Raw genomic sequence first — 15,760 nt, forward strand, 5'->3', positions numbered from 1 at the left:
ATAGTGAGGCGCAAGGTTATTGGACGCCCATCCCTGGATACGTGTGAGCAAGACAAGTACGCAGATCTTCAGATCAAGCTTACCATGAGCATGGGTGAGCCTTGGAAGACACCGATGGCAACTAGGAACGTGCCGGCATATCGTACGGCATTGGTCGTTGCTACTATCAACATCACGTAACCGCATATTCCCAAAACGCATCCTCCGATGATGAAGTAGCCCCGGTTCTTTAGTTTGTCCGAGGCATACGCCGTGCCGATGACGGTGATGAAGGCAGCCATATTGGGGGGCACCGTGAAAAGCTGCGCAGTAGTGCTTCGATAGCCCATTCCTGCGATGATGCTAGGTAGGAACAATGAAAAACTCTATTGTAAATCAGTGTTGCCATTGAGACATGGAAGTCGAAAAGACGTACGTATAGCGGTACCAATAAGAAGAACCAGATGAAAGCAGAAAGATAGGTCTGCGGGGCTTTCAGTGCCATCCTTACCCAATACCAGCTAAACTTCTCATCTTCCACATCGACTTCAGTAGACCCTCCCGCGTCAAGTCTCATGCGGCGTAATGCCCATTCTTTCTCTTCGTCGCTCAAGAAACCTGCTGCCGCAGGCGTGTCGGGCATGAAGAAAAAGCAGATGATGCCGAAGACAACAGTTATTGCGCCCTCGACTATACTAAGTTAGTGCAACGTATTCCCTGATATGGAGGGTGAACTGTGAATGTTACCCAAGTTGGACTTACCAAAGAAAATCCAGGGCCACCTCCGATACTGCCCAACTTCAATAGTAGCCAATCCTGAAGCTAACAGTCCACCAAAGGCCCCAGATAGAGGCGCAGCGCAGTAGAACAACCCGCTTCTCAACAACATCTCTCCTCTCCTATAGAACATGGCAAGATAGATTATCACGCCACCAAGGATACCACCCTCACATAGTCCTAGCAACAGCCTACATGCGACCAGCCCGGCGAAAGACTGGACGAAGCCCATGAATGTGCACACTAAACCCCATGCAGTTATAAGAGCCGGTAAGTATATGCCGGCACGTAGGCGCTTGACAAGAAGGTTCGAAGGTACATCAACGAGGATATACGGGATGTAGAAGACTAGAAGCGCAATGTTGAACCGCGTGCCGGTTGTGATAGATAGCTCGTCTGACAGGCCTGCTATACGAGCGTTACCGATATTGCTGCGGTCTATGAATGAGAAGAGCCTAGATAGATGACTTAGTATATAGCCTGATGTTGTGTACGATAGCAAGCGAAGATACCAAATTCCGAATAACCAAGGTAAGATATGGGTATCGAATTTACGATTTACACGCCTATCCAGGGCGACATCGATCGTTTCCTCAAGCACAATGGCCTTCTCGATACTTTCAGTGCCAAATTCTTTAGGTTCTTCCATTGTAGCTAATCGGTAGGTTGAAGGCTCAGCAGCGCGCGCTCACAACAACAATGGAGAAGTCAGGTGCGAACAAGAAAAGAGATAGACATTAACAGAAATCTAAGGATCTAACTATTGTTACAATCATGACCCGTAATTGTACGTTTTCCCGAACCAATATCAATAGACTAATGTCCCTCCACACTGCGGGGAAAATCGAAGGATCAACAGTAATGCGGGGATTTCTCCAAAAGGCATGCCGAGCTATTAAGACGTGCTTGTTGACCAGTGGGCGTCCCACAAAATCTCTTGCGCAAGGGCAATGTGGCGTATGGCGTTCCGCGGGGACGGCTGGATTGCGAGTGCGGAGAAGAAGGGCAAGGCTGGTAAGCGAAACAGCAGAAGATGTGTCCCGAAACACGTGCCGTTAGCGAGCCGTTGCCGCCACTTATTTCGTCATGAACGCCCAGAAGCTTCTAGCCAGTACGACGCTCGGCAGATCAACGACACGGTAGAAAACCTCCGCTACGATTGCAACGAGGGGAGCGCAAACCAAGAAGCACACGAAACTGCTCGCAGCGCTGTTCATGCCGGCGGTGACCATGTGTGTGTATAGCGTGATACCGGCGGTGTATATGATTATGGATTGGACGAGGAACCAGCCTGAAGTTTGTAAGTAGTCGTTCGATGGAGCGTGTCAGGGCCGTCACTTACTGAAACTCCTCTTGCCTAGCGAAACAAAGAAACCGCCGCGAAGCACAGATCGAGGCCACTCGAACGTCTCGATGAGAAGCATCGATCCAAGGATGATGAGGTAATTGTCGACCCTCGGCATTGGCTGATCCAGGTCAGCGTTCTCGTTCAAGAATCCATCGTCGTATAGCGCAGTGTGGCCGTATAGTTCGTTGTCGCGCATGCTAGGCTTTCCGGAGATAAAAGCGAATTGCAGTATATAACCGGTTACGACCATGATGGCGTACAGTGGCCAGACCGGTATGCCGAAGTTGCCGATCTTGAATCCCTTCAGGGACCGGAACTGGAAGTCCATGTTGAGAACCGCATCAGCGATGATAAGACCAGTGACACTGTACCAGGCCCAACTCTGCACCCAGAATGCTGCTACGATGAAGACCAACATGGCCTTGACGCGCCATGAAGTGCGGGTGTTCGGGACAATAATCATGGTAATGTAGACGGTGTAACTTTGCTGGAATAGCACAGACACTATCCAAAGGGTCCCCGATGGAAATACATCGTTGGCAGCTTGACTAGCGTAGCGCTTGTTGACCCAGAAAATCTCAAAAAGGGAGTTGAAGTAGAGCAAGAAGTTACGGAGGCGCATTGGTGCGATGGTGGAGATGTTGCCAGTAGAAGCCAGGAACTCGGAGATGTAGTCGGTTGAGCTTGTGCTAAAGGCTGCTGCCGCGAAAGAGTATGCAATGAAAGTGGGAATCCATAACCTGATACCTCGACGAAAGATACTGGAGGCACCGACTTCGCGAGTCTTGTTGGCGAGATATGGCAAGCAGATAGTTCGCGCAGAGAGGAAGATAATCCATGAGTAGATCAGAGCCTCGTTGGCGAAGAGCACTGAAAAAGACTTGCGAAGTACAACCTGGTATGTCGGGCCGTCAACGTTCTTCGAGTCCGGGAGGGCGGCTGGGAGGAATGTCTGGAAGAAGACGAAGAGGAAAGATTGGAACACGAGTAGGCCACGGAGCCCAATGAGGTAGTTCTGGTCAATCGAAAGGCTAGTCGTCCCTTGCGGGGTTGACGACGAAGGGAAGAACGCCTTGAGTTTGGACGGAAGGGTAGGCTCCATTGTTGCAGACATCTTGCTCAGTACCGCGAGTAAAGGTAAGAAACTTGATGGTAGAAGAGGAAGAGCAGCTTACCAACAGGGTAATTTACCCTCAACCTCGATCTCACACGGACAACAGATTGAGCACAAGCCCATGGCATTCATGCGCAGCAGTAGCACCAAGTTCCATAGCCAAGATACCCCCGGGGGAGACCCGAGATCAGCACCTTGGCCACCAGAACGCCCACGTACCTGAAGGCAACTTTTCTTTCCGCAACTAGCACAACATTCACCTACCGAGCACGGGAAGCGTTGAGCTTAGCTGCAACGCAAGCTTCCGAGTAGCCCTCAGGTGCATGCACGCCAAGGTCTAGCCATGCTTTTTGTGGCGTTCTCGACGTGCCGCTGTGAATCTGTTGATAAGCGTTGACCCTAGTTGAGGCTGGTAGCGGGTAACTTTCGCGGGTTACAATAGTTTACAAATTTGTGCAAGCCCAACCAGTCAGCATACGGACAGCTGTTGATCGTTATCTTGTCCTAGGATGTTGGATTGACGACCTTGAGATTGTGTAACAGTGCAGTCCTTGTCATACATATCCCAGACGCACATCGTGACTTGCTCGATGAAAAGCATCCTGCTCTCTCAACATGCCGGTGAACGGCCTTCCTCAGGACCTTCCACGTGTGGCGCACGGGGCAGCACTACCTACACCTGTCAGTTACCGCCTCAACACCTGAGGTTGTCTGTGCATCCCGAGTCCTATCCGTGCGATAGGCCATAAAGGGTCATGAACTTCAGACATTTGCAGAAAACATAGGGGCTGACTCGTGCTTTCGAACCGAAAAAGGAAGGTGAGGGGACACGAACAACGAGAGCCCACTGAAACCATTGACTGGCCGAGAAAAATGCCGTGTCGAATTTTCCTAGTAGGTAAGCGGATGGTTCCGCTGACTGACGATGTTGTGCTACCCGCCATGTGTTATGTGCTGGATAGCAGCATCCCACGCGGGCCTAGGGAACGCTTGTGAAGTGGATCTATGCGCTAGTGGGCGCGTGTCGATCGCCCCGCATAGTCGACTTGTAATATCCTGACCACCCCTGATGCTGTTGATTATTTCCTTTTCAACGTCGCTAGGGTGATGTTTTCTGGCAGGGCGGTAGGATGCAGGGACCGTTTCAGTAAGGTGCTGGGCTTTGGCCTTGTTTCGTGCTAAGAATTTACTTATCTTTGAACCTTACCTTGATGGATACAAGGCGTGTCGGATCGGGATCTGAAGCGCCGACGTGATCTTGCTGGGATAATGCGGTTCTTCCGTGTTCCTGCTGCATTGCCGCGCGTTGCTTCATGGATTAATTTTCTAGTCGTAGTCACCGAGAAGACATCGTGATAGAGATTGGTCAATGAAGCAAGCTTATTGGTAGATGAGAGGAGTCCACAATCATGAGAAACCTTCCGTAACAGAATTCTTCCGAAACAGTAGTGATCACATGAGGAATTCGCAGGAACAGCAATGATAATTTTGAGTTGTGGGAATAGTGATTATAGTGATATTAATCGTGTATTATATACTGGAGCGTGACTCATTATAGCCTCGCCACTGATGGCTTCTGGGTCTTCATTCCATTATCCAGAGAGTGCATCTAATGTCCTGCGCCCCCTTCCTTAATATATATATATACATAGACAAAAAAGAAATTGATAAAGTGTGATGTGGTGTTACTTCCTGGCTGTTGGGTTCCAGGAACTGTAGTTGACAAGCTGACGAGCATGACCGTATAGACCGATCGTGGCGTTGAGAATAAGATAGAAAGGATACAGAACTGAAAAGAGAATAATCATCCTCCGAGAGATGTACTCGGACTTGACCTGGTTGGTAATCCAGAGCGTAGCAATCAAGCAGACGATACTGTGACACGACACTGTTAGCGAGGTACAAATTTAATCATGCAGATGCTGTACTAACCTGATGATGAAAAGCCACTGTGATACAGGGTATTGGAAATAGACCAGCTTCCACAGCTCGTCCCAGGAGGTCGGAAACTTGACGATAATGAATGACGCGACGAGACACGTGTACTGGGTAACCAGATAGTACGAAGACTCGCGGATGAGCAGTAGTGACAGTACACCGAAGCGGGCAGTGAAGCTACGCTTGGCATGCTCCTCGTGCAGCGGATCCTTGACTCCGTTCCAGACCATCTTCATGTGACGCATACTCGCTTGAGCCCAACCCTGAGCCCACCGGAGACGTTGCTTCCAGAATGCGCCAAAGGTGGTGGGGGCCAGCTCGTACGAAGTGACATTGAGATCGTGAACAGTCTTCGCACCTTTGGAGAAGGCGCGGAGAGCAGAGTCAATGTCCTCGGTAAGCATAGTGTCGTCCATCTTCAGATCGCGCAGTAATGAAGTGCGCCAGTAACCATTAGAACCGCAGAAGAGACCAAAACCCCACATAGTAGAGCGACCCGGGTGAGAAACAGCGTAGATCTTGTCAAACTCGACAGCGATCATGTTGGTCATGAAGCTATCATCGGAGTTGAAGACGATGCAACGACCCTGAACAATGTCAACCTGCTTGTCAGCGACGAATCGTTCGGCAGCCCATCTGGGCGAGTTCGGGTGGGGGTAGTGGTCGCAATCGTAGATGGCGATGATGTCCGATCCAGTGTCCAGCGTGAAGAAGTAGTTAAGATTGTCGGCCTTGGAGGTGGAGTTGGGCACCTTGATGACCCTTGCGTGTGGGAAGCGCTGCGGAAGTTCGGCTAGCTCGCTCTCCAATGGCTCGATTGCTTTCGGGGTGTTGTAGAGGATATTGATGCGTATCCTGTTCGAGGGGTAGTCAATCTGCTCAAGCGCATAGAGAGCGCGATCCATGATGATGTCCTGCTCGTTGGGTAGGTAGGCGACGATGAGCAGATCGATGATTGGTAGCTGATGGTGCGGCGTAGGGAACAGCCACTCCTTCTCCTGTGCCTGGGTGACAATCTCTCTTGCCTCACGACAAGGAGTGATGCTGAAGAATGCCTCCAGAACAGTTGTACCGGCGATGTAGAAGTTGGTGCACATGTAGATAAACCAGAAGATGGCAATCAAGCTGTTGCTGCAGTACATGTACAGACATACTGAGAAGACGTAGTATGAGGCGACCAGACCGAAGGGCGTCCATTCCGAGATGAACGATGATGTGCGCCCGGGGATCTCGGAAACGCTCAAACTGCTCTTTGGGGTTGACTTCTCGTTGACCACAGGAGAGGAGACCTCTCCAACCTCGATCACGCAGTCCTTCGTAGAGTCTGACATCTTGAAACGAGTGTATGATGCGACTGTCACGGTGGATGGGGGGGTAGTCAAAGCGAGTGGTGACTATGATGGAGGGGGTGGGACAACTTGTAAGGAGCAGATACAGAACATATATTCGGGCCTTGATTGTACAATCTCTTAGTGCATTGGGTAAACACTGTGACCATCAATCAACGAACGGAGAAGGGGCAATACCGCCGAAGGGTTCATGTCGAAACCGTCATTACCGCCCGTAGGAGCTGGTCTCCATGCAAGATTCGTGCTCTACTGAGATCAGCATTACCTAGCATCAACAATGCCAAGATGTGACAATGAGGTTGGAGTGGGTCAGTCCTGCACGTTGATCATGTCGACCCATGTGCATCTCTACAGCTCGGGAATGGTGAATATGCCAAGTCACATGTCAAACCCACGCTCATTTGTGCGTCCGGCCAACGGTATGCTTTTTGCCAGTAGGCCGCAGTTTGATCCACGTCACCGAACTGCTTGTGTATACTGGATTGGGCGGATCTGGGAGAATTCACCTGGAAGGCGACATGCCAGCCGCTATCTTGCGTCGCATGGCCCCGGTACCCGGTGTACATGGTATTACTGAACCTGCAGAAGCTATGCAGAAACTGTGCAGAAGCTGACTGCAAGAGCTGGAAAATTGGGCACTTTCCTCGGCATTGACACGACAACGCGTTCCCGCAGCGGCATGGTGAGTGCAGCAAGCAGCGCTGGGATTGATGAGTGTAACACCGACCCTGGTCGTTCCGGAAACGACTGATAGCGGTCGATGCTAGCAACGAAGATCAACGATCGAAACTGGGATGGTGATGAAGTTTCCTCAACAAAGATGAGCGCGGGATGCATTGGGACATCGAAACGTCTGTGCTAGCGCCGACGCACAGGTGCGTTTGGGCAGGTGTGCGGCGCACGTTTCCGACCCACCGACAGCGGGGGCACGGCATCTTCCTCAACCTTCTTCTCTTCTGCACCTCATACGGCGGCTAGTTAGCCCCATGCCACGACGTTCCAACCTACTTGCTATCGAGTACGGGCCTGCCAAGAAAAGCTTGCATACCTTTTTTGGCCCTGTTGCAGGGCCGCGCACTCCCCGCTGAGGCAACGCTCCGATCATGACCCCCAAAGGGACGGGCTAGGGCTATGTCCCAGATAGGGGACTTTTCGAAGCGCAACGACCTGATGCCAATGTTGGTCGGAAAAGCATCGCGGCTCCTCTCCGCCCGGCGAGAATTGTTGCAAGCTTGTGCCGGGGTCTTTACAAAGGCCTTGCACAGCTAGCTGCATGCATATGTTGCAGACAAATACTGCCTCTCCAATTTGAGCAGCCTGTTTCGCACTGTTTTCTGTTCAGTCATTCACTCTTCGTCATGTTCAACTCTCATTTGCTCGGTCTTGCCTTTGTGCATATCTTGCCTGCGCTTGCCGATGTTACGCGTGGGCAGGACAGCTGTGCCTGTGGTTTCTACGACAGTCAAACCCAAGAGCTTTTCACCGACTCCATCATCGTCTACTTCAACGAGACCAACCAATTACCAGGCGAATTTATTGCTGAAGACTTTACTCAGAACTATGCGAAAGACTGGGTCCGTTCTCTGCTGTAGCATGTGCTTGCGAACCACCTGCTAATGCCTTTTAGAATGCTATCTACCGCGAAGGTGCCTCTCCCGAAAACTTGAGATTCAACAATAGCGATTCGCTTCAGCTTGTTGTGCAACCATCCACCAACGACCATCTTGTTCGGGGTGCTAGTCTTCGGACTAAGCGACAAGACATCCAACATGGTTCTTTTCGCACTCTCATCAAGTCTGCGGACATGGAATCCGCCGGTACTGCAGCCTCAATGATGTGGAAGTACAATGAGACTGAGATCACTGAGCTGAGTGTCATGAACATGAACAACCAAAGGGATCCATGGGTGGGAACCTTTGTTAACAACGAATTCACCACACGCAACCTTGGAATGAACTACAGCCAGCTCCTCAATGGTACGGCCGCCAACCGCAACTACACTACGCTCGGCGGTGGTCTTAGCAATGGAAGCATCAACCCTTGGGATTTCACCGAATATCGGATCGATTGGACCGCAGACTACATCAACTTCTACATTGGCGGCAACCTCACTAGGCAAGTTCAACACAGCAACAACAAGGGCATGCCATCGGTTCCTTCAGCCCTTCTCTTTAAACACTGGTCAACCGGTAACCGCTACTCGATGCGTGGTCCTCCCCAGGAAAGAGAGTCTATTGCTGAAGTTGGCTGGATACGCATGTTCTTCAACTCGTCTTCGATGAACGAAGATGCTCGCGAAGACTTTGTCGCCAGGTGCCCGTTGAACAATGCATGCTCAATGGATGATATCGAACTCCGTGGCTCAACTCCTTACGGTGACGACGCGACCGAGAAGTGGGAGCAGCACAAGGGCAAAGACATCAAGCGTATGCCAGCGCTCTGGCTCTCCGTGTCATGTCTCATCTTCTCGACCATCCTCGTCATCCACACCCTCATCCGACGTCTCGCTCCCAAGGTCAAAAATGACATCAAGAAACCTGACGCAGCTTCCACAACCGAGTCGAAAGCCTCGGAGGAGCAAAAGAGGAACCCTTTCAGTGACAGTACTTTTACAGTAGCCTCTCACGAAATCTTCTCCCGTGGCTGTGGTGAGCAGAAAACCCCATCTGCCTCTGAAAAGCGCGACTCAGACGACGACATGGCCATCGAAAGGCTTCCCGGCACCTCTACTCTCGGAGGCTCTACGCCCAAGGATGGCCTATCCAGACCGAGCTCGATTCTCTTTGACAGCCGTGGCCCGACTCCATTCAACAGCAACTTCAACACCACGCGCGAGGATCTCTACGCACCAATGCCACCAATGCCCGGAACAGCGGTCTCAATGGGACATGACTCCATGCAGACTATGGTAGACCCTCGATCCACTCTGATGACTCCAGGCACTCCAGGCACCGCAGTATCGAGAGGACAAGAATCTATGATGACACTCATGGACCCCCGCGCCACGACGAACAACTCTGTCCCTATGATCGCTCCGCATGACAAGATCGCAATGGAGACTGTCACTGAATCTGCTCTTCCAGCTCCTCGTATGCGCCCTCAGCCTCTTCCCCAGCGACAACGTATCGATCATCTTGCTGGTCTGACAGCTCTCTGCTCTCTCGTGGTCACCCTGATGCATTTTGGTCTTACCTTCGTCCCTGCCATCGTCACACCGGGTGCACCCGCACACAACGCATCTGAACCATGGGCACAGAGAATCATCGGTCCATTCCTGCTCAACCAAATGTGGCTCGGTGTTTTCTTCACAACCTCGGTTCGTTTCCTTACCTCGCCTTACTTGCGCAAGGGCAAGATGGACGAGATTGCAAAGGCAGCTGTGCGTCGTACACCCCGTCTCATGATCCCCGTCGCCGCCATGGCCCTACTGGAGTACTTCTTCATCGACGTTGGTGCTACCAAGTTCCTGCAATACATCCCTTCCCTAACCTGGTCGACGTGGCCTTATGTGAGCCGCTACCAGAACTTTGGGCAATATGTCTCTGAAATTCTCGAACTCATGTTCCTCGTTCCCAACGCCGTCCCACAGATCACACTGCACTACTGCACCGGTGTGCTCTGGACCATCGCCGTACAACTTCAAGGTTCCTGGCTTGTCCTTCTCGGCGCTGTCGTCGTATACGAGATCAAGACTCCCTGGAAGCGTATGTGCTACTATGCTTTCTGCCTCATCAACCACTGGTACGCGCAAACTTGGGGTACATACCTCTGGCTCGGTCTGCTCCTCACCGACCTCGATGTAACCTACAAGTGGAAGGCGTTCCTGAACAAGAAACCTTCAGCCTACTATGCCACCATCACCTTTTTCTGGCTCTGCGTCGGTGCTGGTTTTGCTGTCAACGTCTTTCCTAACTGGGTCGACACGGACTTCAACTTCTCCACTGCAGAGCGTGGCATTCACCCCGACCCTGTGTCCGGCGAACCCATCCAGAACACCGACTCGGCAGGTTACCCTCCGTACTACACACCCCGTCTCAACGGTTTGCTCTTCGCTGGTGGTATGCAAGCTATTGTCGAGCTCTCCGCTGCCGTCCAATGGGTCCTCTCCACACCTCCCTTCTTGATCCTCTTCCCCCACGTCTTCACCATCTACCTGCTTCACGGTCTTGTCTTCTGGACGTACGGATCTTGGCTCATGGTCATGCTTGCCAGTCGCGGCTTCAGCTACGGTATCAACGTTACCATTGTGGGAATAACATCCTACGGTGTACTCTTCGCTTGTCTACCTATCGTCACTCCCATCATCGAGGCGCTGGGTAAGGATATGACGGCATTGGTATGGATGACAGCCACGAAGAAGTCGCCACCCAGGCGCCGCACACTCTTTCCCTTCCCCGATGATCTATTCACTGGCCGTACCGTCAACGCCACGGAGGACAAGAAGGATGGTGGCGATGAGGAAAAGGGCATGGGTAACCGCGCTTCCGACGCCAGCACCCTCAATGGAAGCAACACTACCAGCCAACGGAACAGCAACGACAAGGGTAAGGGTGTCCAGTCGACTGTCATGGAGTACAAGTTGAAGGCGTTTTCTACAGAGGAGGATAGGAAAGAAACGCATCCATCGTCACGCATCAGTCATTTTTCCACTGATTGAGCAACAGACGGGGTCGTTGTTGTCAAAAGGACACACATAGACTCAGAGAACATGTAATGTCGGGTGGCGTTATTTCTAGTTTTGACATTTTACACGATCGTCATGTTTTCTTTTTTGCGATCCTTTTCTTTGTAGTCATTATCGTAGAATATGGTTTAGATCTCCAACGATTCGCTTCCACATATCCTCTTGGTACCAGTTTGACTGACACACTTTCTCCTGCTGCCTAAGCTTTCATATCAGGGTGCTTCCAACAAATCACTGCATAACACTAGAGGCACACCGACGTATTGATGTTGAGAATTCATTGTTGCTTAGCATATAGAATGTTATCATTGGTATCCTTAATGGGTCATGCAGACTTTGTGCATAACGATAATTCAAATCCCAGATCGGCAGAGAAGGAAAAGACCAACATCGCGTCCATGACTGCAAGAGAAGACCAGTGGTTGCTTACTCGACAATCTCAAGTTCGCCCGTTCTGTGCTTGGCAAAAGTGTCCTTGTGCTCATTCCATATCCGCATAAGCTCGTCAACGTACTGTTGGTGTATCTTGTTGATGTAATCGTTGTCTGGATGCTTATCCTGCATGACCCTAACCGGACGTCCTACAACAATGTTGATGGGCCGTCGGTAGGGCATCATGCCCACATCATAGTTGAAGATACCCCTCGCATGGAAGATGGGCACGGTAAAGCCCATGAACTTCTTAACGAGCATCTGGAACTTGTGTATGTAGGGGTGCGAGTCGGTGTCGAGTTGGTCGTAAACGTCGTTTTCACCAAATGCCAGGACAGGTACGAGGTCGGCGCCGGTGCGGATGGCCATCTTGACAAAGCCTTTGCGACGGTTGAGAACGAGTTTTATGGAACCAGGACGCGCATCGAGGGATTCACGTGCGCCGCCTACGACGATGGTGATTGCGCGACCCATACCTTCGTTGTTAGGGCCGCCCTTGGAGAGAATGTTCTCGCAGGACTCGCGGGAGACGGAGGCCATGCCGAGGCGCAGGGCGTATTCGCGGTAAATGGGGTAGCGGAAGTTGGAGTCGAGGGTCAACAGGGCGTTGGTAATGCCAGGGAAGAGCTGTGAGAAGCCCAGGGCCTCAGTCGCAAAGGCAGCGAAAGCGCCATGGGATATAATGCCGTGTGGGTGGTAGCCAAATATGTACTTCCTAGTAGGCTCCAGCTCCTGTGAGCGATGTAGGCGGGCGGGGAAGTAGGACGCAAAGAGCGACCAGACGGGCAGTCGGCGGAGGCGGTCGCTGCGGAAAGACAGCTCGCCCGATGTGCCAGCATTGGAGAAGAGAACATAGACGGTATACGGCAGGAGGATTGGCCAGAGCAGAGGTATGCTGCAAAGGAAGAAGAAGATGGCGAGGCCGCCGACGATGCTGAGCGTGTGCATGAGGACGGCGAGGGTCTGAAGGCGGCGTTGGAGGGGAACGTTCATGGGCGCAAATCGTATTCTGGACAAGTCAGTCTCAACACGTCTTCAGTAGAGCACAAGTCGACTCACTTGCTCTTGGACCATCCCGCACCGGCCTGTCGTCCCGTCGTGAGCTCCGAGTTTCTGCGCTTGAGGTCGGTTCTTCTGTCTGCTTTGGCGACTTGGAACTCCTGCTGCGGCTTTACACTCGTCAGCGTCTCGCCATAGCCATTTGCGTGCTTCTCGTGGATGCCGTTCTGTGCCTGCTCGCCCTGCTTGCGGCCGAGCGAGCCATGCGAGTTGCGCGACGAGACGCGACGATGGCCTTTGACTGTGGGACTCCTGGGCGAGCCGTCCTGACCCAGGCCTTCGAGCGACGTCCTGTCGTCGTCGTCTACAGGAGTCCTAATGCCATTGGTCTTTACCTCGTCCATTTTGCTGCCTCTCGATCTGTATCCGCTGTCCTCCATTGTGCCGTCGGTGCCGTTGGCATGTGATTGTGGCTCGAGGGCTTCTTCGGCGGCGTCGGCGTACGACTTGGGCGGCAGGTGGTGCTCTGCCCGCTCTTCAGGCGCCGAGGGCTCTGGATTCAGCGACATGGCTAGCGATGGGCTGGGATAGGAGCAGTAGTGAAGAGATGCTTGGTAGGACAAGTGGAAATGGGCATGTTTTGGGTTTTGTTGGCGCGCATAGCGTGTTGGACCTTCCTGACGTTCCGCACGTGGAAATGACGTACGGCTGTGGCTCCGTCTTTCCCTCCCTCCACGGCCCCCGGCACTCACAGGAGCCGCGAGCACATCAACAGCAGCCTCAATCAGACAATCTACTAGCGAATGGCGGTCGTGGCCAACCCATGCAGTGTCTTTGGCACTACCAAGTGAGGTTATACGGCCACACAATAACCATCGTCCGTTATGCTTCTCCCAGACATCTTCGTCTGCGCTAATGCCTGCTGTGGCGCAGCTCCACCGAGGCTTCAAACACTTCAACGCCGCGTCTCACATCGTCGCCACTTCGTGATTCGTCAATATCAAGACATGCTTTTACCTACGCCGCTATGATTCTTGAATCTTACTTGCAACCAAGAAACTGCAAGCATCTTTCGCCCGATTGACAATACCCTGCTGCCTGAACACCCTTACCACCCTTCAACATGTCCTTCCACGCCACAGCAGCACATTCATCGCGCATTACTAAACCAAGAAGAAAAAGTGCCGTCGCAGCATTAGGTCTGAAACGAACGACCTCCTCACCCTCGGCTGCAAGTTCCAAGAGACGATCATTACCGGCCGAGACTACAACTGTCTTTGAAGACGACGAGCAACTAGATGATACTGGGGTAGTAATAGCAAACCTAGCCCACGATTTGAATTTCCGGGATGTTCCCCAATATATCGAGTACATCCGCAACAACATGTTTAGCGGTATGCCAGAGAAAGCCGGCATGAATTCAACCAGGATAGCAGAGGTTTTGAACTTCCGAAGAAGATTGCCGCCATTTGTCACAGTAGCGCACATTGACGCTCTGAGTACATCCTCAACGCGGAATGAGCGAGAAATCTCTGAGCTGGCAAGAGCGGGCATCTTGCGTAGGGTAACGATACCGAATCGTGGTGTTGGTGCTGCTGCTGTGGGTGATGGTATCGCTTCGGTACGAGAGTGGCAGGCACTTGTACAGGCTCATGCTGAACTACCTGAAGAGCTGAAAGGTAGACCACCAAATCTATCAAATGAATGCACATAGCTGACGTAGCGTCAGCAAAATATATAGCTGCCATGAACGCCAATCCAACATCGACGTCCATCCCCGGCACAACCTTCACATCTCCTGAGCTCTCAGCCTTGGTAACCTTTGGCTTCCTTACCTCAGCTTCGTACTTTCCATCCAACACCTCTCTTTTTGCATCACCAGGCGCCAGCTCACTCCTCGCCGTCTCTGCATCTGGATCTCGCCACGCAGCTGGCTCTCTAGATGCCGTCGGCGGTACATATGCAACCCAACATATCCACGGCGGATCGGGATCACGTCCCTCCGTAGCGGCACAATATAACTTATCCCTACCCAACATGGGTGCGCATATCAAGCTCTTGGTTGATGCGCGGAACCATCTTCTCGCTTTGCTGAACAAGACCAAGTACAAAGAGATGCCACTTGATATCCTTCGCGAGCGGTGGGACGGTGGTGTTACAGCCAACGATATCAAAGCAGAGAGGAAGAAGTTGAGAGGAGAGTTTGCAGGCGTATTACCTGGCCGGACGAAGAAATGGAAAACCTTTTACGGCATGAGGTTTGACTGGGTTTTGGAGGAATGTCTAGGCGCTGGACTAGTCGAACTTTTTGAGACGGGGAGCGTTGGCAGAGCTGTTCGAGCGATAACATAATTCAACCATTCTTTGTTATCTCAACATTTAGATTGCCCCTCGGCCGGCCGTCACCGACCCGAGTGGAGTTGATGATCGACAGTGAACATTTCACCTTCCTACACGCGTACGACACAACGCCGATCAGTTTACTTGAAACTCAACGTGGAAAACATGACGCGTACCAACACACCATCACACGCGAGCAATGCGCACAGTAGTCTCGTCACTTTGTCATTTCTTTGTATGATGCTGTGCTGAACTGCTCTGCCATCTACAGTCTGTTTTCGTACAATGTTTCATATCGAGTAGTTTGACCTCTCGCCCTGCGTGATATGCCTCACAAACTCCAAACACCCTGCTCTACTGACGTAGCCTCATCAAGTAAGCATAACAATTTGGTCCGCCCGTTCCTCGCAATCATACGCCTGTACTAGTAGAATATGAAGTACATAACTGAAGTGCTCGTGTGGTCATGCAGTCAAGAGTATGCTGTGTAGCCAATTTTTCCAAATCAACAAGGAGGGAGCCTAGTGGAAACGATTGTGGTATGCGTACTGCCAGCAATGATAGTTGCGCATGGAAACATCGCCAGAAGCACAATAGGGCCAAGTCCAGTAACCGCCGTTACCGTACATGTGCATTCATGCGTGAGCAATCTCACTGAAGCCGTGTTTGTAGTCCCTCGATCGCTCATGGCCATGAGCGATACGAGAGCCACGTGGAAGTAGTCCTGGAGTGGATGAAATTGGGTTTGATAAGCGCTAGAGTACTGATACACGATCGTGGAATAATCTGACGTCACATCT

At 51.8% G+C, this 15,760-nt stretch overlaps 6 protein-coding genes across 6 annotated transcripts; 2 read left to right on the forward strand and 4 right to left on the reverse strand.

Moving 5' to 3' along the window:
• Positions 1-68: 68 nt before the first annotated feature.
• AA0111_g9435 (hypothetical protein) lies at positions 69-1,405 on the reverse strand (the record flags this gene model as incomplete). Its single annotated transcript, XM_028655993.1, has 4 exons — positions 69-365; positions 416-669; positions 742-1,211; positions 1,269-1,405. 4 exons carry the CDS (start codon positions 1,403-1,405, stop codon positions 69-71), a joined length of 1,158 nt encoding a protein of 385 aa, XP_028502899.1.
• Positions 1,406-1,832: 427 nt separating this feature from the next.
• On the reverse strand, positions 1,833-3,206 carry AA0111_g9436 (hypothetical protein; the record flags this gene model as incomplete). The annotated part of the gene is made up of 2 exons (XM_028655994.1): positions 1,833-2,047; positions 2,099-3,206. The coding sequence occupies 2 exons, from the start codon at positions 3,204-3,206 to the stop codon at positions 1,833-1,835; spliced, it is 1,323 nt and encodes a 440-aa protein (XP_028503021.1).
• A 1,697-nt stretch (positions 3,207-4,903) lies between these two features.
• Positions 4,904-6,487, reverse strand: AA0111_g9437 (hypothetical protein; the record flags this gene model as incomplete). Its single annotated transcript, XM_028655995.1, has 2 exons — positions 4,904-5,093; positions 5,151-6,487. 2 exons carry the CDS (start codon positions 6,485-6,487, stop codon positions 4,904-4,906), a joined length of 1,527 nt encoding a protein of 508 aa, XP_028503022.1.
• Positions 6,488-7,863: 1,376 nt separating this feature from the next.
• Positions 7,864-11,162, forward strand: AA0111_g9438 (hypothetical protein; the record flags this gene model as incomplete). The annotated part of the gene is made up of 2 exons (XM_028655996.1): positions 7,864-8,079; positions 8,133-11,162. 2 exons carry the CDS (start codon positions 7,864-7,866, stop codon positions 11,160-11,162), a joined length of 3,246 nt encoding a protein of 1,081 aa, XP_028502880.1.
• A 453-nt stretch (positions 11,163-11,615) lies between these two features.
• AA0111_g9439 (Diacylglycerol O-acyltransferase) lies at positions 11,616-13,189 on the reverse strand (the record flags this gene model as incomplete). The annotated part of the gene is made up of 2 exons (XM_028655997.1): positions 11,616-12,630; positions 12,681-13,189. The coding sequence occupies 2 exons, from the start codon at positions 13,187-13,189 to the stop codon at positions 11,616-11,618; spliced, it is 1,524 nt and encodes a 507-aa protein (XP_028502881.1).
• A 554-nt stretch (positions 13,190-13,743) lies between these two features.
• AA0111_g9440 (hypothetical protein) lies at positions 13,744-14,972 on the forward strand (the record flags this gene model as incomplete). The annotated part of the gene is made up of 2 exons (XM_028655999.1): positions 13,744-14,299; positions 14,350-14,972. The coding sequence occupies 2 exons, from the start codon at positions 13,744-13,746 to the stop codon at positions 14,970-14,972; spliced, it is 1,179 nt and encodes a 392-aa protein (XP_028502893.1).
• Between the last annotated feature and the right edge of the window lie 788 nt (positions 14,973-15,760).

Source organism: Alternaria arborescens, assembly GCF_004154835.1.
Source record: "Alternaria arborescens strain FERA 675 chromosome Unknown contig_27, whole genome shotgun sequence".
Lineage (NCBI taxonomy): Eukaryota > Fungi > Ascomycota > Dothideomycetes > Pleosporales > Pleosporaceae > Alternaria > Alternaria arborescens.